Raw genomic sequence first — 25963 nt, forward strand, 5'->3', positions numbered from 1 at the left:
TTGGTAATGCTCTTTGCTCTTAAACCTTCTTCAGGTTTGTGCTCATTGACAATTTTCACACTGGCAGAAGAAAATTCCCTGCCCAAAGAAACAGCAATTATTTTGCTATTATGGTCTTTCATTTCACTTAGTTCAGGGGATTTTATTTACTGAATACTTGGCATATTAACAGAAGATGTTCAGTTAATATTTACTCACTGAATAGGATGCATGTCAAAATTTAAGTTTTAAAACATGTTACAATATGTTTAGTTAAAATGAGGGTGTTTCAAGGGCCATAGACCTAATCCCAAATTTTGTTGGCAAAGTCTAAGTATTATTCAAAGACTTGAATTTTAGATCTTCAAAACAAGGTAGAAATCTAGCTTTGCCTGCTCATGTTTTATGTGGGAAAATGAAAGCTCACAGGAGGTTCAGAAGGGCTGATTTTCTGGTAGACAGAACAGACTGCGACAATGAGCGACCAGCACACCAGCTTCCTGACTCAGAATAGACCCCTCTGCATGACAGCTTCCTGTGCCTATGGTTTTATCATCTTCACACTTTTTTTTCAGTTCTTTGAACCACTAGGCAGTAGAAAAGATTAAATATTGATGAAAAAAATTATATGAGTTCTGACTTTCCCAAAATGTTCACATCTCAATGGTGGCTTTAATTTTAAACTTCCACTTGTCCCTTTATCTGTAGAAATAACCTTCCAGTTACAATTTCTCAGACACCAGGAACATTTTCAATTTTCTTTGTGGTCTAAATATTTTTCCCTGTTTTTAAGATACACAGTTTTACTTCTTCACTCCAGTGAGCTTGAATATATTAATCTCTGCCAGAGTTTAGACAGGCCAAAAACATATAAGCTGCTAACAAATATCATGTATGTCTGTGACTAGGATGTTATTAGTGTATATTCTAAGAATGTGCTGAGCACACCTGACTTCATGCTTCATGATTTCAAAAGATAAAGAACCCCAAGATTTGCTGGGTGGCATAGATTGTTTTTTTTTTGTTTGTTTGTAATAAGATTAGCAAGTGATTTCAGAACTTTTTGACCCAATTATCATTACAAGCTTAAATCACACTATGATAGAACAGAGGTGTCTGAACACAACCTTTATTTGATCATTTTAGTATATATTTTTTGCCCATTTACATATTCATTTCCCCAGTTCAGGATACTTATAATACATCAGGCTTCATGTGAATTACCAGGAATTCACAAATGTATAAAATATCAAGGAACTTAGCAACTGAGGGAGACACATAAATAAATAAAGTTTAACTTATGTGATATATAAAGTGAAGTGGTAAATAGTAATTTTGCCAAGTTACTGTTGTTGCTGGGGTGTTACTGGTTTTATACAGAAAGCATTATACCCAGAAAGTATATAAGCATGGCACAATAGACAATCAATGTCCTTCCTCCTTCTCAGGGGACTCTGAATATCCCCTATATCACAATACAAATAATGTAGCTGAGGGGTTGAAAAGACAAAACAATTCCATGGGATGAATTAAGACCGGCAACTGATAGGGTTAAGAACGTATTCAAACCTTTCTGTGTCCTCACGTGGCCTCTTCTCTGTATATGTGCAGAATGAGCAAGCTCCAGTGGCTCTTCCTCTTCTTCTAAGGACAGCAGACTTACAGTATTAGGGCCTCACTTTTATGATCTCATGTAACCTTAATTGCCTTCCTACAGGACTTATCTCTGAACACAGTCACACTGGAAATCAGTGCCTCAACATATGAATTTTGAAGGGATATGATTTAGTCATAACACTTCCCCACCCAGCCATATCACATTTACAATCTTGGCCCCCACAGGCCGTATGCATAGCAAAACTAAATTGCTCCAGTTCCCTGAATTGCCCACATTTTTTCCTCCATGACGTTGCTTGTGTTTTTCTCTCTGCTTACTTCTCCTTGCTTCCCTGCCTGCCAAACCTTTAGCTCAACCTTATCTGTGAAGCTTTTCCTGACTTTCTTCAGGAAGAATTATTTTATCTCGTATATAATCTCCAGTATGGCATTATCATATTATTTGATGGTAGATGCTCAATAAATATTAATATTTTTGAACATATGACTTAACATTTGACAAGACTTCCCAATATTGCCTAACTCTGAAGCCAGTTCTCCATTAAGTTATATTCATGGAATACAGCTATGCATTTATGTCTTTCCCTCCAAACTTGATATATGAATTAAGAGACAGGGGCTTTTGCCTAAGATTTTCAGGGAGAAATTTAATTGAGGAAATATCTGATAATAAATATTATTGCTAATTTTACATTTGAAGTCCATATCGCAATCTTACTTCCTGAAGATGAAGAATTTTTAGTTAGGAAAGATAGTGATGTTATTTAAAATAAAAAGGATCAAATAGGCACATTTGGGAAACCCAGACTCCCTAATGATGTGGAACACCTCCAAAATGTCCTATGAATCCATTGTAGCATTACACAAACTCTGCTTAGTATCCCCTTGGATTGGTGTACGATTTTGGGTCATAGACCAGTGTGTATTCCAGACACTGAAGGTGCAATCAGATTTTCAAGTTCATGCCCTGTGTTCACTGCTTAGCACTCATAGTCAATTGGAACATATAGCCCAGATAATAGAAAAATTTAGCTGCTAACACCTTTCACTAATAAAAGGAACTGTCCAATGACCTTGATAATGTGGAACTCATAACATCTTATTGTATTTATAATGTAACAGGTGACTTACCTACATGGATGATTCTTATCTGAAACAGGCAGTCTGAGCTTAAAAATAAATATTAGCTGTGTTACCTTAGGCAAATTTGTTACTCTGTGGCTCACTTTCCTCATCTTAAAACAGGGGTAAAACCTACCTCTCAGGCAATCTGGCAGGATTAAATGAATTAATATATGCAAAATACTTAGAATAGTATCTGGCATTTAGTAAGCACTGAAATGTTAGCTATTACGATTATTATTGAAGTGTTCCTTACTTAGAATTTGTCCTACTTAAGTATACACCAATGAACAAGCCTGTAGTCCTAGAATTCCACACAGATTTCAAAGATTACAACCAACCAGGGAAGTATACTTCTCATATAAAGTATGTCTTAACTTTTCTACTGATGGAGCTTTGTTTACGGGCAAAACCAGAAGATCTGATCCAAATGCTCCAAAATGAGTCAAGTTAAAAAATAAAATAAAAAGGAATGGGTGAAGAGAGGAAGCAGTGCAGATAACCAAAATCCAACTCCATTAACTATTGTTCTTTTAGAGTCGAAAGTATTTGTCCAATGCTGTTATTAGAGTGTTTCTTTAGAAAAGACAGCATACGATCTTTTAATGCATTCATAGAAATCTCAGATTTCTAGAATTACAAGTCATATATAGATTCTACAAATATCTGAGGATATTAACTTTCAAGATCCATAACTGGAGTCTTTTTCTTGGTGTAGTCCTGAAGTCAGTAAACTGCCTTGGCCACGATAACTGTGGGAACTATGCTTGGCTTGCAGTTCCAGTTCAGCAGCGATTTGGTGAGATATCTGTGGCAATCATTGTCAACAGAACTTTATTTTTTCTTGTCCCTCTCCCACATTGACAAAACACTGTTATCAGTTTCACTTGGGTTGGTCACAAAAACTTGGAAACATTGCATTTCAATCTAAGTGTGAGAGGAATTCGGCAACTTTCTCCACTGCACTAAGTGATTACTCATTCCTTCCAGGCATTCAGGTGAAAAATCTGGTCAACTTTTACTCCTTATGTTCATACTTCATATACAGTTTACAGAAATCCTGTGGCTCTACTTTTAAAAATCGCCAGAAACCAATCCCATTTTATTACATCTAAGGCTACTCCTGGACTAAGCCATCATAATATCTCACCTTGATTATAGTAATACTTTCTTTTTTGAGAAGGAATCTTGCTCTGTCACCTAGGCTGGAGTGCAGTGATGCGATCTCGGCTTACTGCAACCTCCACCTCCTGGATTCAAGTGGTTCTCCTGCCTCAATCTCCTGAGTAGCTGGGATTACAGGTGGGTGCCCTGTAATCTCACCTGTAATCCCAACACCTGTCTGTAATCCCAGCTACTCAGGAGGCTGAGACAGGAGAATCGCTTGAACCCAGGAGGTGGAGGTTGCAGTGAGTCGAGATTGCACCACTGCACTCCAGCCTAGGCGACAGAGCAAGACTCATTCACACACACAAAAAAATGTATATACATATGTTATACATATACATATATATGTATATACACATATTTACACACACACACAGACACACACACAGTAGAGATGGAGTTTCCCCATGTTGGCCAGGCTGGTCTCAAAACTCCTGACCTCAGGTGATCGGCCTGCCTCGGCTCCCAAAGTGCTGGGATAAAGGCGTGAATCACTGCACCCAGCCTATTGTTAATACTCTTTTAACTGGTCTCCCAGCTTCCTCCCTTACCTATCACCCTCCCTATGGTCTATTTTCAACATAGGAGCCAATTTGATTCTTTCAAAAGTTAAGTCACATCAGGCTATGCTTCTGCTCAAAATCTTTCCATAGCTCCCAGTCAAGTCCCTTACAAAAAGACCGTATGATCCTAAACTTTTAGCTCCCTCACCAGTCTTTCTCCCACTTACACCCTCTGACCTGATTTCTGTCTACCTCTGTTCGGAATGCTCTTCCTCCATTTATGTAACGGTGTAACTAGTTACGCTTTTCCTCCTTTGCTCAAATGTTACTTCAGGGAGGTCTATCCCATCTATCCTATTTAAACATGTGTATGTGTTACACACCTAAGCATCTCCTGTCCTGTCCTCAGTTTCCTCCATAGCACTTATCACTATTTAATACAGAAGTTCGCATAGTTGTGGTCACCAGAATTTCCGAGCAAGTTTGCAGGTGATGCTGATGCTGGTGGTCCACAGACCACACCTTTGAGAACCACAGTTTCAGAAGAATCTCTTCTCTCAGACTTGCAATATTTCTGACTTGGGTAGAGCTAAACCACTCAAACTTTAGGAACCACCTTAAGCGTCTCTTAAAACTCAGGCTGGCACCCATCCCTAGAGTTTCTGATTGGGTAGGACAGCTGGGGCCCAAGATTTGCATTTCTAATCACAATTTGAGAGCCACTGATTAAATATAATGTATATTTTATTGTCTATTCGCTCCCTATTAGAACGTAAATTCTATGAAGGAAGGACTTTTATTTTCTGTCGTTTCTACTTGCAAAGAACAATATGAGGCACATAGTAACCATTCAGCAAATATATATAGAAGGAATAAATGAAAATTGCTTATCCTACTGTTACATCAGAACACATCTCGTAATTTTATTGTAAGATTTTATAAGAAAAAATACAAATACAAAGTTAACAAACATTGTATAGTTCAACCCCCTCATGCAAGAAGGCATTTTTAAGCATTGGGCCACAGAGACAACTGGGATATCAATATTTGGGAAATAAATTATTAACAATTTACATTATAGCATTAGTATTGACATTAAACATTTACGAAAGCTACCATGTGCTAAGCACTTCATGTACTGTATCTCTTTGAATTCTCGAAACTATTGAGATGGCTAGTGGTGTCATTTCCATTTTACAGAGAAGGGATTGGTCACACCATGCAGCCCACTATCCATGGACTCCATGATTTTTATACAGTCTCCTTCCCTCCATGTGCTCTCCCGATTGGGAACAAAAAGGTTGGGTATGAAACAGGAGGTGATGCGTTTACTTTTTAGTGTCCAGACATATCAAGGTTTGAATTAAAATTTCCTGAAACTCTTATAACACTAAAGGTCATCTGGCCATCTTTCTATTATAATAACATTCTAAAGAGCATTGCTTTCTAGATGCAAATGTGGAACCATACAAATGTTCATACATCTTGTAAAGGATGAGAAAATGATTTTTAGGAGGCATTTTTGTGTGTGTGTGTGATAATTTGGAATAGTTTAGTCAGTCCAAATATTTATTCTATCAAACCGTGTACAATAGCATTACATTTACGCAGAAAATAATGGATATAAATGATTATGAGTTAGTGATTCACTTTTTTTTCCTAAACAGGCCGTTAGACTAGGTGTCTAACTTTTTCTTAGAGGGCCAAAGAGTAAATGTTTTAAACTTGTAAGCAATACAGCTCTGCAGTTACGGAAAGCAACCACAGATAAAACATAAATGAATGGGTATAGTCTTATTTCAAAAAACTTTATTTACACAACAGGTGGCCAGTCCATGGGCCAAAGCTTGCTGACCCTAGTGTTTAAAGATTCCCATCTTAGTAGCATGAATAAAATGGACCAGAAAAATTTCAGGTAACTTTGTCAAATTTATCTTAAAAAAAAAAAAAAGATTGCTTCTTCCTATAGAAACACCCATATTCAAATAAAAAATGACTTAAAAAAGACAATTCTAGCAGGCAAATAAAAACAGACAACTGTCTTTGTAACAAGCTGAATTAGCTAAAAGAATCTTTGTATTTATTTTTTACATAGCACAAATGCAGGTGATAAAGAAGTTCATAATTCCCCACAAAACTTATAAACTTAACAACTGGGAATCTAAACATAATATTCAGAGTCATCCACAGCTATCCACTGTGTGGAATCCATTCTACAGCAGCAGAGGAGTACCTTAATTTAAAGCACCAAGTTTCCAGGCATTACTACAAATATCTTCTTTTCATTCTCTAATACATGCAGTCAAACTGCCTATGAAGCAAATACCAATTCATTTTATGCTTTAACAGATAAGGGAAAGCAGTTGGAAAACCAACATTATTAAGTCTAAAAGTGATCCTACCTTTTCACCTTACTATATTTTCTCCCATGAAATCTTAAACTTTTAATGTAGTTATATTTAACATGAGTATAAATCAAAATTTGAACTTAATGTCTTTTCAGATTCATCCAATAGTTTAGAATGTTTATATTTGTTTTATGACTTGAGGAAAACAAAAACAATCTCAAATTTAGAATATTCTGGCAATCTTTATTGAAAGTTAAATTTATTATTTTATAGCAAAGTAATATTGTTTCTTTGTCCAAACATTACAGATTTTAAAAAGTTCCCCTAATGTATGTAAATATAAAGTTTATTCCCAGTATACATTTTACAGATGTGTGTTTTCATTTTTTGAAGCAGGGTTCAATGGGCATTTTTAGGGTCTTGCTAACATCAGCCCTATATACTCAGAGATGATTCAATCTACTAAATGGACAATGAAAACTGGTTGAAGCTGCTGATGAATGTTTCAATAAAAATCTGATACACACAGATTTCATTGTCATATTCAATGAAACCGAAGTCTTCCTTAAAAGTGATCCTGATAGGCTGAAGATAGAGTAATGGACTATTAGTTCCTCATGCCAAAAATACACGGGTTTGTCATACAAAGGCTTCATTCTCTGCCTGTTGTCAGTAACTTGAGAGCCTTTTGTAGATTCTGTACAGCAGTGCTTACATCTTCATACTGCAAAGCACTGCCAGCATATTTGCAGTACTTCTGAGCTCTAGCAAAGTCCTCTGGGGTTAAACGAATATCCCCTAGAAAAAAAAGAATAATTAAGATATTTATAGGAATACAAAAAGTGTTCTGTAAGGTTGGGCAAATGCTTATGTTTAAGATTAAAAAATGTATTTAAGGCTATGTAAAAACACAATAGGTTTTGTCAATCCCATATGAACTTTGATAAATTTTCTTCATTCTTTTCAATTGTCTTTTTATTACTAATATAAACTGTAGATATGCCAATACATAATAACACAGATGAGTAAGATTTTCCTTTAAGAAGCAATAAGGACAAACAAGGATGGTAGGTTTGGTGTCTATGCTAGAATCACTTAGCTTCTCTTGATGGAACAATACAGACAGACTAAACCAATTCAGCCCTCAACTGAACTGGAATATAAACGTAACCTTCAATAAAAAAAGGTGAATAATAAACTTAATGCAAAGAAAACCAGGTTGCTTAGCTTATTTTTAGCATGAAAATATTCTGCATTTTTGTGCCATCTATGTACAAATTTCTTAAGGTGTTCCTAAGGTTTCTTAAATTTTATATCATTGAAATATACAATTAAACATGTAAACAACCATTACAAATTATTTCTCCAAAATTTATTCTAAGTTTTCAGTTATACAGATGATTAATATGTAGAGCCCAAATAAACAATTTCAGTTAAGAAAAAAAAACACATTAAAAACATTTCATTTAATCTAAGACAAATTTCCTTGAATATATATTTCTAAAGACAAAATTAAAAATGGATATTGTATCTTATGAAATAACCACCATTTTCTCTGGAAATTTTCGTGTATTTGGGAAATTTGTGTACTTGGAAATACACGAACACACACACAACATAAAATTTAAAAACTCCCAGCACTTTGGGAGGCCGAGGCGGGCAGATCACGAGGTCAAGAGATCAAGACTATCCTGGTCAACATGGTGAAACCCCGTCTCTACTAAAAATACAAAAAATTAGCTGGGTGTGGTGGCGCATGCCTGTGGTCCCAGCTACTGAGGAGGCTGAGGCAGGAGAATTGCTTGAAACCGGAAAACGGAAGTTGCAGTGAGCCGGGATCGCGCTACTGCACTCCTGCCTGGCGATATAGCAAGACTCTGTCTCAAAAAAAAAAAAAAAACAAAAAAACCTGACATTACCTAGGCAAAGATTTCTAAGTAGGTAGCAACTCCAGGCCATCTAATATAATATTCTGATCCCAATTATTATTTTCTAAAATTTTCAAAAAGAGTACTAAAACAATATATGCTAGTTTTTAGCTCAGTCCTAGGCACTTATAGGTGCTTAATAACTTCACTGCATGAATATGAAAAAGCTGCATTTTATTTCCCACATTTTAAAATTGAGTTCATATAGAATAAAACATTAGTTAAATTACAGATTTTAAAATACACATATACTTACACACAGTAACTAGTGCAGGGCACTACAGTAAGTCTTCAAATATTTGTTGAACTAGTAGTATTTAAGATTACATAAAACTTGGCCTTGTTGTGAATCAAGGATTACAGATTCCAATTTTAACGGAAGTTACTGACTTGGCATTTGTTACCCATTAAACCTAAACATCAACTACCAGTTTTGTTGACAATTTAGTCAGGTATGCTTCAGTTCATATTTTTGATATTGAAAAATACCTTCCAGATTCTTTAATGCTTTTTCAAATTATATTTAGGCTATATATGCTGTCTAGATGAGGGAAACATCTTTGAAAACTGAGTTTACCTTAACGCTACTCACTTTGTGCTTTAAGTCTCTCCTATCTCAGGGCACTGTTTTAAATACACGGCATCCATCCAGAATTTACTGGATGTGCTGAAAGCAGGCTGTAATGGTCAGATTCATCTTATTTTTACAGCATTAGCTTTAGCACTGGCTGACATATCAGCAAAATGTGTATAACTGCAAGAACTGTTATTATTTTTGTTTTATAAACTAAACTTACCCACTAAAGATTAAATTATTTTAAAACACAAATATATTTTTTCATAATTTCAATATTTATAAAATGTGAATGAAAATATATTAACAGAAAAATATTAGATATAAAATATATAAAGCTTACAGACATGCGTAACCAATTGTGTAATTCATTATATACAATAATGAAATAACAACAAATGTATAGATTTATATGCAAAATAATTTATAGACATAGAGATATTAGATTTATTTTCAACAATGAAAAATATAAGCAAACAAACCATAGTTACTTGCTATTTTGTATCACATAAGGCTCTCCATTTAAAAAATATAGTAGTCTATAATTCATCAATAAAATGTGAATTAAAATTTTAAACTAAGTAAAAATAAAATGTCAACTAGAATTCTTTTAAATTAGCATTTAATAACTCAACAGAGAAAATGAAAAAAATACAAGAAGGGTAAACACATTTCAGGAAGAGAACAAGTGTTAAATTTCAGTTTATCTGATTTTATACTCAAAATGGTAAATATAAGCTTAATGCACCAAAATAAAAGCTGTTTTTTCTGTCACTAAAATTTACTAGAGGTCATAATCAGAACCAGAAGGTGTGCAATGTGGACCTAAAAGGTGTTTCAAAGATTAGAGGGGTTGTTTACTAATATATCTCTTCTGAAATCTTTGCTTGTAAGTCCCAGATGGGCTGCAGACAAGACCATCTATATATAAGAGGGCTTCATCTCCTCTTCAGAGGTCAGGATAAGATCAGGCAGAAGAGAGCTAAAACTATCAGTTAAATCCTCTACTACAGTGGCAAAGAGAGCCTAGGTCAGCAATGGATCAAAGATAACATTACTTAGTGTAAACAGAAATCACTGCATGCCCAGCTGACATAAGTATCCATTTCCAACATTGATATATCTAATGTCATAACAGAGGATAGAACACTTAATTGTAAATATTTTCAAAATGGGTCTTTAGAGGTTCCTTCCAATTTAACTAGATAGTTCTAGAAATTCTTATGTCAAGGGCCTTGGATAATGTCGTTCCGGTTACTCTCGTATCCTCTGACTTAGATGCAATGCACAGGACAGAACTGTCATACATAAAGGCATTGTTGAGACATGTCACTTAACAATTCCATCAATGGTAGTAATAATTACAGGCAGAATTTCATTCTGTCAAGTACTGTGCTAAACACTACTGTGATATTATATCACTTAACATTAAAACAACTTTATGAGGTAAGTTGTCATTCACACTCTTAATACTATTCAGAGACGTAAAAGTAAAAAAGTAAACAGTGTGCTTCAAATACTTACCTATCCAATTCACTCTCCAGAGTTAGCCACAAATTCATTACAATATATTTAATATACATTAATTTCACACATATAATATATGCATTAAAAGGTGATAAATACTAAGCACTAAGGAGAAATATATAGCAGAAAAGGGATATAAGACGTACCAGAAGTGATGGTAATGGTAGTGACAGTGAATATATATGCAGTATTTTTTAAATAGAATTTTTTAGAGCAGTTTTAAGTTCACAACGAAGTTAAGAAGGAAGATAAGATTCTCATCTCCCCTTCCCCACCATGCACAGCTTCCTCCATTATTAATCTCCCTAACCTGAGCAGTATACTGTCACAATAAATGAACGTGCATTTATCCACCATAATTACCAAGAGTCTACATTAGGGTTTACTCTTGATGTTGTGTTTTCTATGAGTTGGGACAAATTTATAATGATATGTCTCTATTACTATAGTGTGATATGGTTTGGATTTGTGTCCCCACCCAAACCTCCTATCGAACGGGAGGAGAGGCCTGGTAGCTGGTGAGTGGATCATGGGGGTGGATGCCCCTATTGCTGTTCTTGTGATAGTGAGTTTTAGTAAGATTTTATGGTTTAAAAGTGTGTGGCACCCCCTTCTTCACCCTCCTACTGCCAGGTGAACAAGATGCCATAGGCCACGGGTTAGAGAGACACGAGTCCTCCATGGCCACCAGCAATAAAGACCCTGTAATTTGGCCTAGTCTTTGTCTCAGTGGTGATTTCGCGCTCACTTGATCACAACAAATAACTTGCCGGGATTTTGATGTTGACTGCCCGTAATCCATAGATCAAGTTGGGAAGAACTAATATCTTGAGAATACAGAGTCTTCTTATGCATGATCACGAAATCTCGATTTATGTAGTTCTTTGATTTCTTTCATCAGCATTTTATTGTTTTCCTCATATAGATCTTGTAATGTTTATACCTGAATATTTTTGGTGGGGTGCTAATGTAAATGGTATTTTGTTTTCTATTATTGTGTTTCTGTAAACACAAACACAACGGCAGCGTGTTTTAATTTCAAATCCCACTTGTTTTGTGCTGCTATGTGGAAAGCAACTAATTTTTGCATATTAATTATTTATACTGCAATCCAGCTATAACTGCTTATCAGTCCTAAGTGGATTTTTTAAATTGATTCTTCCAGATTTTCTACATAGACAATCATGTCATCTATGAACAAAGATAGTATTATTTTTTCTTTCCTATCTGTATAGCTTTGATTTCTTTTTTCTTACTGCACTAGTTAGGACTTCCAGTATGATGTTAAAATGTCAGTGTTGATATTTATACTTCATCCTGAGTGATGTACTCTATGTTTTGTCATTTGAAGGAGAATAATCTTTGTGCCTAAGTCAAATGAAATCCTTTTATTTCATATTCCATAATTCTATTACTGTTTAAACTCATGGCATATTTTTGTTTGCTTCCAAATTGAGATTTCTTGTATAACTTCAAAATTTTTCTTAGATGTTTTAGTTTAGCTTTTTTTTGTTTTCTCACTGGCAGGTTCTATAGCTTCTTATCTATGTCTTTCATATTCTACAGCTTCTATTCTATATACTATGAAATCCACGTATTTTTCTGAAAGGAGGGGAGTTCTCAGATTTCTTATTATAATTTTGGAGCAACTGCTTTCCAGGCACGTGGGAAAGCTATCATAGAATTTTTCTTCATTAGACGATCTAAAGAAGTATATTTCATCATTTCTTATATTTCAAATTTCTTTTTCTTGATTGCCACCCTTATCTTGATGGAGTACATCCTGAGGTAAGTTCCTTAAAAAAGGTACGTGCTAGGCAAAATGTGAGAGTTCTTAAATATTTAAAAATATTTATTTTGCCCTAACACTTGCCTGACAGTTTAGATGGGTAAAGAATTCTAGGGTACTGGTTCTAGGTGGTAGACTAAGCATATATAATTAGCTAGTCTTCCTCCTGAAACCATGTTGAAATGATAAAGTAATGCAAAAGGAAATAAATCCACAAAATTGAAAAGGAGAAGAGAAAGAATGAAAAATCTGAAAAGGGAAAACTGACAAGAGATTTAAAGAACATCTCCCCAAAACTGTGGAACAAACTGCTCAGGCAGTGCTAGGACTGTTAAGGTAGGTATGATATCCACCTCTTTCCCAAAAGGGTCTCTTCATTCCATGGCTGAGAGGCAGGCAGGCTTACTAGCTGGTTCCCACCCATACAGGGAGAACAGAAAATTCGAGTTGAAAAATACACCTGCAGACATTATCAGCGGAAACTCATTAGCAGCTATTAAAAATAATCAAGGTCTTCACTTTAAATATAAAAGAATTAAATCTCATTTGACATATGAAGAAAACTAAAGTCTGAATGACAAAGACCAAAATAAACACAATGCCTGATTTGGGCTAAAAAACAAAGAGAAGTCAGAAAAGTAGTGAAGATTATACCTAAACCAATCACTTAGCCTATAAACCAAACAACCAAAGTAACCTCAGACATTTTTATTTTCAATAATGGTCGGTTCCTTTCTTTTTTAGGTAATTTAATAACTTAGTGTAGATAAGAAAAGTCACAATCACAATTCACAGAAATCTTGAACTAAATTAAAATAATCTAGCATAGGCCTCCATCACAGCCTTGGCTACATGTTTTTTCTATATCCAGTAGTGTATGAAAAAAAGAGCTGTAACAAAAGGGGACACCTTTGAATGTTGGTATTTTTAATATCAAACAATCCTGGTTCATTTGAGTATCTAGTGAACACAATCATTCAAAGAAATTGTTTCAAATTACCTAGAAATTCAAATTTAAGTAAGAACATTTAAATATATGCTACTGTCAAGTTAAAACTACAAAATAGCAAACCAAAACAGAAGATAAATGTGTCTCACAAAATAGTCAGCTGACTTACCCTGGGAAATCGTATTGAAAAGTGCAGGATCAATGGCAGGTAGAGTCTGTGGAGTAGGTTGGATGGTATTACTTGCTACACCTGCAAGTCAGAAAAACACAAATGGGTATAAAAGTATTATACTTTTTAATTATACAGTAGGACAGCACTAAAAAGTCATGAAATTTCATAACCTTGCTTATTTTCTTAAAATATCAATGGATTCTAATTGGATATACTTATTTGACATTGGAGGGTATTGAGTGTTTACATATGTGTATTGGCTATACATTTCCTAATATATATTTTGTCTAATGCTTCAAATTAATTCTCAATTAAAGCTTATCAATTATCTGTAGAAGTAGTAGATTACCTACCTTTCAATTTCTTAGCCAATTAAATAATTTGGTGATAAAGCAGAACATAATTATAATTTACTTTAACTTAGAGGATGAATCCAATTTCATCACTATGCATGAAATTACAAATTAACATTTGTAATTTTTTTAGTTTACACATTTTAAGATGATATTTTTACATATTCCAATAAACAATTTTCCAATAAACAACTGTTTTCAAAACTGTCAAATCAATGAATAGCTTAGCATTCTGGATTAATGGTAAGACATACACTAAAGTTGAAGATTATTTATTAATCATCTAAAAAATTAACAGAAAGTATTGAAAGTTTCCAAAAAAGACTGAAATGATTAATCAACAGTAAAATAAAATGAAGAAAGGTTGATTACTCCAAATCAATGGAGTTAAATAGTCTCTCAAAATGGACTGTTTGCCAAACTAATACACTGAATTCAAATAGTCAATTTGTAGGAAGGGTAAAGTGGAAAAAATACTGGGATAAGAAAACGGAAACAAAGAAAAAGGTTAAAAATAAAGAGGGAAGTTTCTAGGGGCACGGATATATATCCCTTGAGGGTTACAGAATAATAGTTCCACAAAAGATGACTGAAGTTCTAAAATTTTCTAAAGGTCTAAAGTTTTTCTGGTATGAAGTTTTAAGATTTTTCTCATCCCCAACATAAGGGAAACAACTGGTTTAAATATACACTATTTACCTCACTTAATTGTGTTTCAGGGCAAACCAGCTCCATATTTATACCCTTTGGAACTATTAAAAGCCATAAACATCTTACTTTTTAACGACAAATTGAAAATTTTTAAAGTACCCAGGGATACAGATGAAAGGTGAAAGTACAGATTTCATATAGTACGAAAAAATATAAAGATGAAAGCCTGCCTCTCCTACTCCAAGCCACTTTAGGGCTAGTACCAGTTTTTATGACACCTTTCCATCTACCTACAAACAACTGTGCGTCCAATCCAATCTATATATGTCAATGCTGTTCTTTGCTAAGAAATCTGTGTACTTGTCTAAACCAAAATCTTCCAGAAGGTATACTTTGTGTGTTTTGCAAATGGTAGTTAAGTTCCGTATACTATACTGTTCTACACATTTTTCACTTAATGTGTCCTAGCAGTAATTCCATATTAATACATACAAACCTGCCTTGCTCTTTTTAATGGCTACATAGTGTTCCATTCTATCCATGCACAATTTATAAAACAATCCATTACTAATGGACATTTAAGTTTTAATTTACAATCTTTTGCTATTACAAATAATGCTATTCTTATATACTGTGTATATGAATGTATTTATAGAAAACTGTATAGACATATAAATGCAAAGTGAGGAGACAGGCTGACCTATTTAATGGCTATTTTTTGCTTGACTTTGATAAGTGCTCACCAAATATATTTAAATTATAAATATCTGACATAATTTTCTCCATAAAACTTGCCAAACACTGAAAGGCATATAAATATATATTATTTAAAAAATGCTAGAAAGTAAAATCTGAGATGCATCTTCAGAGACTAGTCATGAATAGTGCTTTGAAACAGATGTACCTAAAGCTTATGTAGATTACATATATTGTTCATATACATCTTTAAAAACAAGGTAAATCTACTCCACTCTAACAGTACTATAAATCGGTAAATTTGTAAGATCTATAAATTTGTAATTTATAGATCAATGCCATTCCTTGCTAAGTAATTTGCATTTCTGTCTAAATTAAAATCCTCCAAACAAATCTTTGGATAGAGAAAATTATCCAGAAAGTGTGATTAAACAGACTCCTGAAAGAACGTAGCATTTGGAGAGACACAGAAAAGGGAAGAATGACATGTTAACTACTTTACCTATGAGGAACAGTATAAGCAAAGAATGAGTGAAACCTTAGTGTAATCATGAGAAATAGTGTTGGGAGAAACACGTAGGCCAGAGTTTCAGAGTTTCAACAACAGAGTATCAAAGCCTACAGAATAATGCAAATGTGGTACTTCTGACACAACAATACAGCTTACATTTTGATCTATGAAGGAAGCTACGTTTTACAATAAAAAGGCTAGCTTTAATCATAAAATAATTTTATTATTACTAAAATCTTCTGTAATATGAACTATAAAAAGGGTATATTTCTTGAGAAAGAAAAAAACATACACTATATATCAGCTACATGTGATATTTGTGCAGTGGTGAAAGCACAAGAAGCAAACACTTCGCCTCTTTAAACAATCACTATCCCTGTCCTCACTGCACCGCCTTTGCTTTTTTGTAGAACAAAAAACTGTAAATTAGTACATACTATTCTTTTCAGCTATCTTAAGGATTTCCCTTTGATAAAAGTGCATCCTGGACCTTTATATGAGAGAAAATAAATCATTCTTAAAGTGAGTAAGAGGGGAAACATTTGGTATTATTTATATATTAAATTTTTTTTTTTAAGGCAACTATGAACTTTTTTTATTGTTTCAAATACACTAGAAAAAAAATCTGGGGCTAAAAGGAGAGATTCCAACACCTCAAATCAATCTGAAGGGGAAATATAATAATCAAAAAAGTAGGTTTTAATTTGAGAGGATTTCAGTTCCTTGGAGGAAGAACATAGAAGGAAGGTGGCCAAAACATGAAGTCAAAAAAACTTGGATTCAGGTCCTGGTTCTGTCATTACTGGGTATGTTTTTCTTAGAATAATTGCTTAGTCTCTTCAGAGTTTATAAATTAAAGACAGTAATACATAATACAGTTGCTGCAAGAATAAGTGTGGAAATTAGCTATGACAATTCTTTGGTAAAGCTACAAGAGTGTATAAAATATGATAGGATCTCAATCTATAAAAGTTCTAATTTTTAGTTTTATTCCTCCCTCTAAGGAACAAAAGAGAGAGAAAACAAGAGGCTCATGCTAGAGTTAACTGAATCAAAATGAACTGTTCATGTCAGAAAACTTCCTAATGGAAAACAACCTAATATTTGTCTTTATGTCATGAATATTCTAGCCAGGAGATATATTGTGTATTAGTTTGAATATATAAGACTACAAATACTTTATCGTTTTTGTTATACAAAACTAGCAATTTCATATGGATCAATCTACTATAGCCCTCTCACTAAAAGTGTTTTCTCTTTTGTATACTTATAAAGTGTATCTATATAGAAAATATATATTGATGTGCCTATACTACAATTCTGCCTTGAGATAGACTGTCTAAAACAAAACTCCTCGGACAGTCTTTCTATAAGGTTAATATCTTACCCCCAAGTTAAGTATTCATTAACTTGCCATTAAATACTTTGTCCTTCCTTGGCACAGAAATAGGAAGGAAGAGGAACACAAAGAGGGAAAGGAGGCTAATTTGCTGAACACTGATTTTGTGATAGGTATACTACTAGTCCATTTTCCTAGTTTTTCCCTTTTAATAATTAAAATAGCCATGAGAAGTTAGTATGATTAATTTCATATTAGAAAGAAGAAAAACTTAGGTCAAGAGAAATATCAGTTGAGTTTATGATTTAGCAAGAGGTAGAAACAAATAACCAATATGCTTTTCCTCCAAAATGCATTTTATTTCCCCTTGGCTCCTCTATGAGAATGCTTGTGTCTGGGACTCTTGATCAGGATTTAAACCTTCAAGTATAATCTGAACACTGTTTATCTAAGGCAAATAGATCTAAGCAGCTGGTTTCACTTACATTATTCTACACAGGAAATAATGAATATTTCTAAACATAATAAAATATTTAAAAGCATTCCATGAAATTTTACTTTCAAACAAATGCAAATAGGTTTGCCTATTAATGTCATCATATAGACCACGAAATATTAAAAAGGGTAAAATATGCTGAATGAAGACACAAAAAGAAATCAGTGCTAAAATGATCATTTCATCAATAATCTTAAAGAAAATGCTAGCAATATTTCTGTAGATAATATAAACTTGAAAGCTTAAAATAGGCAGAAAGACACTAATCATATTTGATGCTACAATGGTCAAAAAGAAAACTTTTACATGTAATGTAATTCATGCAAAATAACTTACAAGGTTTGGGTAAAATAGGGCTGACAAATGAAAGTCAGTCAAGTAATAGTGTGTTACATAATAGAAACAGTAGAAATCAGGGCACGAAGGATGACTATCATTCTATTAGTTAAGTATTTTAAAGTGTTTGTATAGTTTAGTACCATAAGACATCTGGGATAAAAGTACATTTTTAAGAAAAGTTCTTGAAAAAATTAAATTAAATGTAAAATTTATAGTTGCAAGTTGCAAGTGTCCTACTTGGACATAAAGGTGATACTGTGTCAACAATGCAATTAAAGGGAAGAATAACTGTTGTCAAAGTGTCTTTACTGACCCCGACTTAACTACCGAGGACTAGTTTTGTCAGATTTTTAAAAATAAAAACATATACATACAGTACTGATTTATTCAAAGATAGTAGATCTCTCTTTTCTGTTAGTTTTTTAAAGTGTCATATTTGTAAGGTTAAAAAAAAACCCAAACCCCTCGTTTCACTTGTCTATGATTTCATTGTTACTGAGATTTTATGCCTCAAAGCCCACTCCCCATCATCATAATATGGCATGTTGAGGGCAGAGGCTTGGTCTCAAGGGAATAAGACAAGACTAATGTAACCTAGGTATCACAATGAGACCCTGACTGACAAATCCTATAATAAACTCCACTCACCTTCGTACTATTCTATAACAATAGAGAGGGGAAAAGAAAGGAAAGAGAAGAAAAAGAAAAACAGCAATATACATGAAAACCATAGAAACTAATCTTATTAATAAACTGTAAGGTAAATAGTAATCAATGCACATAATACTTGTCATTTCTCAAGTAACTAGAATACAACTAATATTAAAACTTTAATGTAAATAATTTAATGTTTCTTGGGGTTCAGATGGAATTCAAGGATCTTGGTGTGTTTCATGACCATCATTATGAGGCACATGTGATAAGAAATGAAGTTCTTACTTATAAAAGGGGAATTAAATAAATCATTCAGTTATAGTTTCCTACCTGTGCTGTGAGGCACTTCTGCTGGTGTATTAGCTGGAGCATGTGCACCAGGAGGAATCTGTATTCCAGTATAGTTGCCCGATGGCACGTTGCTTGGGTCATAAGTTGAAGATGATGATGGCTGAGTTGGCTGAGTGGGCAGAGAGGCTGCTCCAGCATCTTCATTTTCTTCAACATCTATCAGATCACATATACATAATGTTATACTAGGTATTTTGAAATACAAATGCCAAGTATTCTTATTTCACTATACACATGACAAATGGAATTTTTAAATGCAATTCTGTTTAATGCAGTGGAGAAGCAGGCTCTATTCTTAAAAGAGTATTTTTAATTTTTTTATTTTCTTAAAAAATATAATCGTACCTGACAATATGATGATCACTGCTTTCAGGTTAATATTTTCTAATTCTGTAAACTCTTTGCATCTAGTATATTTTTATTTAAAATAAACTTTCTTTAAACTTATGAAGACTCAAGGACATTTCTGGCAAAACATGTCACATTTACGCTACCCAATAAGAACTCCATTTTCTGACAGCGGATTTTCACTTAAGATTTTCTGTGTATTAGCTACCATATGATTATCTGTGTGTTAGTTGTTTAATGCATTTAGCTAATAAACAAAAACAAAAACAAAATAATAAATTTTTGCATTTACCTATGTAGAAATGAGATATTTCATTTTGAAAAGTTCTGAAATGTAAACTCTTAAAATAAACTGTCTCATGAGCCAAATTTGAAAACTACTTTGAAAAATTGAATTTTGGGTATAAAATGACAATCAGCTGCTTTTGGGAATCATAGTAATTTTAAATAAAAGAAAAGCAAGCTAGAGTTACAGATTTATCAAAGAGATATCTTATTGCTTCCTACCACATTTTTAAATAGCTTTTTTTGTCTGATTATAAGCATGTTATTCAATGTAGATAATTTCAAATAGGAAAAAGTTAAATTTCCCTACTAATCTGAGATAAGGATTTTATCACACAACCTTGTGGATTGATTTATACTTTATATACATTAAAATGACTTTCCCCAATACTGGAGAACTCTAACATTCATACATTCTGGGAAAGAAAAAGGTTTCCACAACATAAAGACACTAAAGCATGACCAAAAGCTGGTAGAAACCAGAGTAAAGGTAAGAGGAAATCTTACCAGGTAAGGTTTGATTTTATGTGGCTTTTCATCTGAGGGCACTCAACAGTCTACGCAAAAGAAAGAGTTGCCAAAAAGTGAGCCATGAAATGTTTGTATGAACCCCAACTAAATAACTGCAAGCTCTGAATTATGCAAACTCAGGTAAGACTCTAGGAGGCCCTGGAGAAAAGCAACAACTTAAGGCTGAAAGGGGGGACAAAGTTTGAGTTCTGACAAGTCAATGGTCTACTGGAACAAGAATCAAGACTTTGCAGACAAAGATAACACAGGATGCAGAGAAGATTCAACATGTTATCAACAATAGAAATGATTAAAAATTAGTGAAGAAAAGGAAAATGAGAGAAAAAGTCTACAGAAAAAGACCTAAAAATGACCCTGATATTGAAAATCAGTGAAAAAGCACTTTAAAGCTGCTATGATAAATTTGTTCAAGGCCATAAATAAAAATATAGATATAAGAAATGAAAGAGAAAAACTAACGGAGAGAGGGTAAAGACTGTAAGAGGAGAACAAAAACAGATGGGATTAACAGAAAACAAATGGTAAAACAGGTTTAAATCTAGCTACAGCAATTACATTAAATGTAAATGAACTAAACACTGTTTCTCACACAGCGGTGAGAGACAGAATAGAATAGTACCTATGTCCTTTTGGCAGGAAATATACTTTAAAATACAAAGACCTAGATTTGTTTAAACTAAAAGGATAAAAATAGACATACCATGTAAATACCCCACAGACAAAAGCTGGCAACTAATTTTAACAACAGACAAACAGAATTAATGACAAGGAATATTACCTGAGATAAAAAGGAAGATTTCATAATGATAAAAAAGTCACATAAATACCAAGCTGACAAAAGCTGGGGTGGCTAACTTTACAATAAGGCCAAACAGAATCAGTGACAAAGAATATTAGCAAGATATAGTGGCATGTTCCATAATAATAAAAAGGTTAGTTCATAAAAAATAACTATAAGGATACATGTGCCTAATATAATAACAGAGCCCCAAAATGAAACAAACTGACGGAACTGGTAAAACCCCTATAGTTGGAGATATTAACATAGAACATCATAACCAATAACTGTAGAATACATTCTTTTCAACTGCATGTGGGATATTCACCAAGACAGACCATATGCTGGGCCATGAAATACATCTTGGTAAACTACAAAATACCAAAATCTTTTGTAGTATGTTCTCTGACCAAAATGGAATTGAATTAGAAATCAGCAACAATAAGATCTCTAGAAACACCTCTAATATTCTGAAATTAAACAACATATTATAAATAATCCATTATTCAAAGAATAAATCACAAAAAAAGCTGTAATTATGTTGACCTGAGTAATACCAAAATTTGCAGGATGTTGCTAAACAAGTGCTTAGAGGGAAACTGATAGATTTAAATTCTTCTATCAGAAAAGAAAAGTTTAAAGATCAAAGATCTACATTTCCTCCCTAAGAAGCTAAAAAAGCCAAAAGCAAATTAAACTCATGTGGAAGAGGAAAAAAATAAAAGGAATAGAGAATAAAGAATAAAAAATTTTTACAAAGTACTTGTTGAAATATTAAAAAAAAAATCTCCTCAAGAGCTGGGGGAAAAAGAGGAAAACATTATAAATCTGAGAAATCAAAGAGGTGATATCATATACATCCTACATTAAAAGGATAATGAAGACAGTAAGAAAATGCTATGCTAATAAATGGCACTACCTAAGGGGAAATGGACCAATCACTTGAAGATACAAACTATCATAACTCACCTAAAAAGAGATGATCTGAGCAGTCCTAAATCTATTGGGGAAATTGAATTCATAGTTAAAAACCCTCCTAAAAAGAAAATCCATGGCCTAGATGAAATAAGCAGCAAATTATATCACTGAAGTAAGAAAAATTACCAATCTTATGCAAACACTTTCAGAAAACAGAGAAGGGATTACTTTCACCTTGTTTTATGAGGACAGTGTAACCCTGATACCAAACCTCACAAATACTGAAATGTAGATACATAAATCCGTAATATCAAAATTAAATCCAGCCATATAAGGCCTCATCATGACTAAGTTTACCAATGAGTGCAGGGTTGGTTCAACATTTGAAAATCAATGTTAACTCACATTAACAAGAAAAAAAATCTTATGATAATTTCAATAAATGCATAAAAAGCACCTGACAAAATTCAACATCCATTTATGACAAAACTACTCAGCACCCTAGGAAAATAAAGAAAATTTCTCAGTATCACATAGGGCAAAAAACAAAACAATGAAAAATTTATTGCTACTGGTGCAATAGGCAGGAAAAAGAAAGAAATGAGGATTGGAAAGGGAGAAGCAAAACTGTCTCTCCTTGCAGATGACATAATTATCTACATAGAAACTCAAGGAGTTTACAAAGTAATTATCAGAATCAACAGGTAAATTTAGCAAGGTTGCAAGATAAAAGACTATACAAAAATCAATTGTAATTCATATTAGAAGCAAAGGACTGAAAAACTAAATTAAAAAAATAATTTCATTTACAAGAGAATGAGAAGACACAAAATACTTAAATTTAACAAAAGAGGTATAAAACCTCTATTCCAAGAAATCTAAAATATCACTGAAAGAAATTACAGAAAGTTTAAATAAATGGAAAGATATATTATGGTCATATACTGAAAGACAATTAATTCTCCCAAAGTTTAATACAATACTAATCATAATCCCGGTAGGCATTTTTTTTCCTAAAAAAGAGAAACTGAAAATCTAATTCTATAATTTATGTGGAAACTCAGAAGGACAGATTTGTTAAGATAAAGGAAAAATAAAATTAGATGGAGTCACTCAATAGATGGGTCAGAGTAACACACCAAATGAGGAACATGTTGACTCCAAAATCCAAACAGGCCCACTAGGCATTGTACCTCTTTTCTTGGTTGTAGGAGTGGCTAGGTGGAACAACTTATCTATCACCTTAGTATAAATATCCTGACATGCCCCTTATCACTGGACATTTAGAAATTTCACTAAGGTTGCTGAATTTTAGTCAGATTGATTTCCCATTCTCTGAGAAGCCAATGTCTTACCAAAAAATCCAGAACAGCTGCTCACTAGGTCCAGCCAGAATAATGTCATCAATATAATGGACCAGTGTAGAATCTTATGGAAGGATAAGAAGGCTATTAAGATCCCTGCAAACTAAAGTATGACACAGAGCTGGAGAGCTGACATAACCCTGAGGCAGGACAGTGAAGGTGTACTGCTGGCCTTGCCAGCCAAAAGCAAACTGCTTCTAGGGAAACTTACGGACAGGTATGAAGAAAAAGACACTAGCCAGATCAATAGCTGTATACTAGGTACCAAAGAATGTTAATTTGCTCAACCAATGAAACCACAACTGGTGCAGAAGCTGCAAAAGGAGTCATATGAAGGATCACAATAAAGAATAATGATTAATGAATTATAATCACCAAATATAAATTCATGAGCCCACAATGATGTAAATAATTAAATGAATAAGCAAAATGAATAAACACACATTTATTTACGTACAGATTAGAAAGTTCTTCCTTATAGTAGAGTGCCAAATAATTAAAATAAAAAGAATGAATGCTAGACCCAGAAGGTGAAGTTGCATAAAAATATAGGATATTTACATAATATCAAAGTATCTTCCACAATTTACTTACTAATAACAAAGGGAAAAATAATTTTAATGGGGAATAACCCAGAAGACACCACATTACCCAAGTGGTCAGTTAACATCATCAATATTTCACCAAAATTGTACACTTCTAATGTAAGGCAGAGAGGACACAACTTTATTTTGGGCTATTCCTGCAAAAAATGCATAGGGTTAAACTAATTATGAGGCAACATTAGACAAATTGAGCAACAGTTAACAAGTAATTGTACTTTTCAAAAACATCAAGGCAAAGAAACACTAGAAATCCTAAGGAACTACTCCAGATTAAGGAGACTAAAGAGACATGACAACCAGATGGAATGTGTGATCTATCTGCATGAGGAAAAAAAACTACAAAGAATATTATTGAGTCAACTGCTCAAATCTGAATACAGATGGAGATCAGATGATACACTGAATAAATACTATACTTCTCAATTTTGATAATTACACTATAGTAAAAAGAATGCCATTATTCTCAGAAAATACAGAAGTACTCAGGAGTAAAAGATCATATATCTAATTATGAACAAAGACTTCAAAAATATATAATAATATCCTCTTGTGAAGCCATAAGCCATTTCTGAGGAAATACTGCTAAAAATTGACATTAACATACCAGATTATTATACCAGGTTGTATTTTAAAATTTGACACACGCACACACATATAAAATAACCTCATGTCCTCTCTTGTGTATGTGTGGTAGGGGAGTGGGGAAAGAGGGAAGGGAACGAGGGATGAGCAAGCAGGAGAGACTATGAATCAATGAGAGAATGTTTAATTCTGGATCAAAGGCATATGAGAATTCTTTATATCATTCTGGCAACTTTCCAGTAAATCTGACATTGTAGCAAAACAAAACTTCTTTTACTTTACCCTATAAAATGAGTAGTTTCAACGATCAGCTGTTTGTTTTTTATATCATTAATTCTATATACAGATGCTCATCAACATATGATGGTGTTATATCCCAATAAACCCATTGTAAGTCAAACATAGAAGTCAAAGATGCATTTTAAATACCTAACCTACTGAACATCATAGCTTAGCCTAGCCTACATGAAATGTGCTCAGAGCACTTACATTAGTACAAAATCATCTAACACAAAGTCTTTATGTAATTTATTAAATACTGTACTGAAAGTGAAAAACAATGACTATGGGTTCTCAAAGTACAGTTTCTACTGAATGCATATTGCTTTGCTATCTTCTTAAAGGTGAAAAAGTGTAAGTTAAAGCGTAAGTTGAAGTCTGTCTGTAACATCTATTCAAATGTCATGGTGCTGTGGTATTCAGCTAGAATTTAAAACACAGCACTGTTTTCAAAAGTACATCCTATTTTGTTCTTTATCAAAGTTAACTAATTTTCTACTGGTTTTACTAGAAATTAAATGCCAGAACAACAGACAATTATGTTTTTGTTAAATATACTACCTTTTTCACTTATAGTTGCAAGAGTTAAAACACAACAGAATATAATTCTACACTGCGAAAAAGAAGAAAACAAATCAAGATTTTAAAGAAGAATTTTTCTAACACAAACAGATTTAATGACATTACATTTTACAGATATATAGGCTATCTTTGAGGTGATATTATTAGATGTTATGACATTAAGCCCTGACTATGACACTAGGTTATGTTTTAAGTTAATAAGTTGAAAAAGTATACAGTGAAAATATTCTCGTTTATATTGTACAGGATTTATTATTAGTGTTCTGTAGCTTACAATTTCCTACTATCCAGAAACTCCATCAAATTTGTATGCAAATAAATAACAGAAATGACAACTTCCATTTAAGTTGGCTTTTGGAAAACAAAAACCATCTACATTTAATAATCTATTTGACTAGTATTATTAATAGTAAGGGCCTACAGTAAGGTCCGTGATAATCAAAATGGACACTTCCTACTTTCAAAGGCAAAATGTTAAGTGTTTTAAGATTAGAGAAGTCACTGATATTGAAAGAATGCCAAAAATCCCAAATTGACAAATTATTAGGTATTTCATTGTACCTAAAATGAAACATCTAAAATAGTCCTGAAAAGTAAAATGGCTAGTTGGTTTCACAAAAAATTTC

The 25963-nt window shown here is 33.3% G+C and overlaps 1 protein-coding gene across 2 annotated transcripts in view; it reads right to left on the bottom strand.

Annotated features, from left to right (window-relative positions):
• Positions 1-5286: 5286 nt before the first annotated feature.
• The window catches only part of VTA1 (vesicle trafficking 1), a 73685-nt gene continuing 53008 nt past the window's right edge, over positions 5287-25963 (bottom strand). For both annotated transcript variants that reach the window (XM_012474443.3, XM_012474444.3), the window contains exons 6-8: positions 19045-19221; positions 13673-13753; positions 5287-7534 (exon numbers count right to left, since the gene is read on the bottom strand). In XM_012474443.3, the coding sequence (XP_012329866.2) occupies positions 7389-7534; positions 13673-13753; positions 19045-19221 (404 nt within the window). In that variant the 3' untranslated portion in view covers positions 5287-7388. The remainder of the gene's footprint in view (positions 7535-13672; positions 13754-19044; positions 19222-25963) is intronic.

This window comes from Aotus nancymaae, unplaced genomic scaffold (genome assembly GCF_030222135.1).
Source record: "Aotus nancymaae isolate 86718 unplaced genomic scaffold, 86718_ANA_hifiasm-v0.15.2.pri h1tg000040l, whole genome shotgun sequence".
NCBI classification, from domain to species: Eukaryota; Metazoa; Chordata; class Mammalia; order Primates; family Aotidae; genus Aotus; species Aotus nancymaae.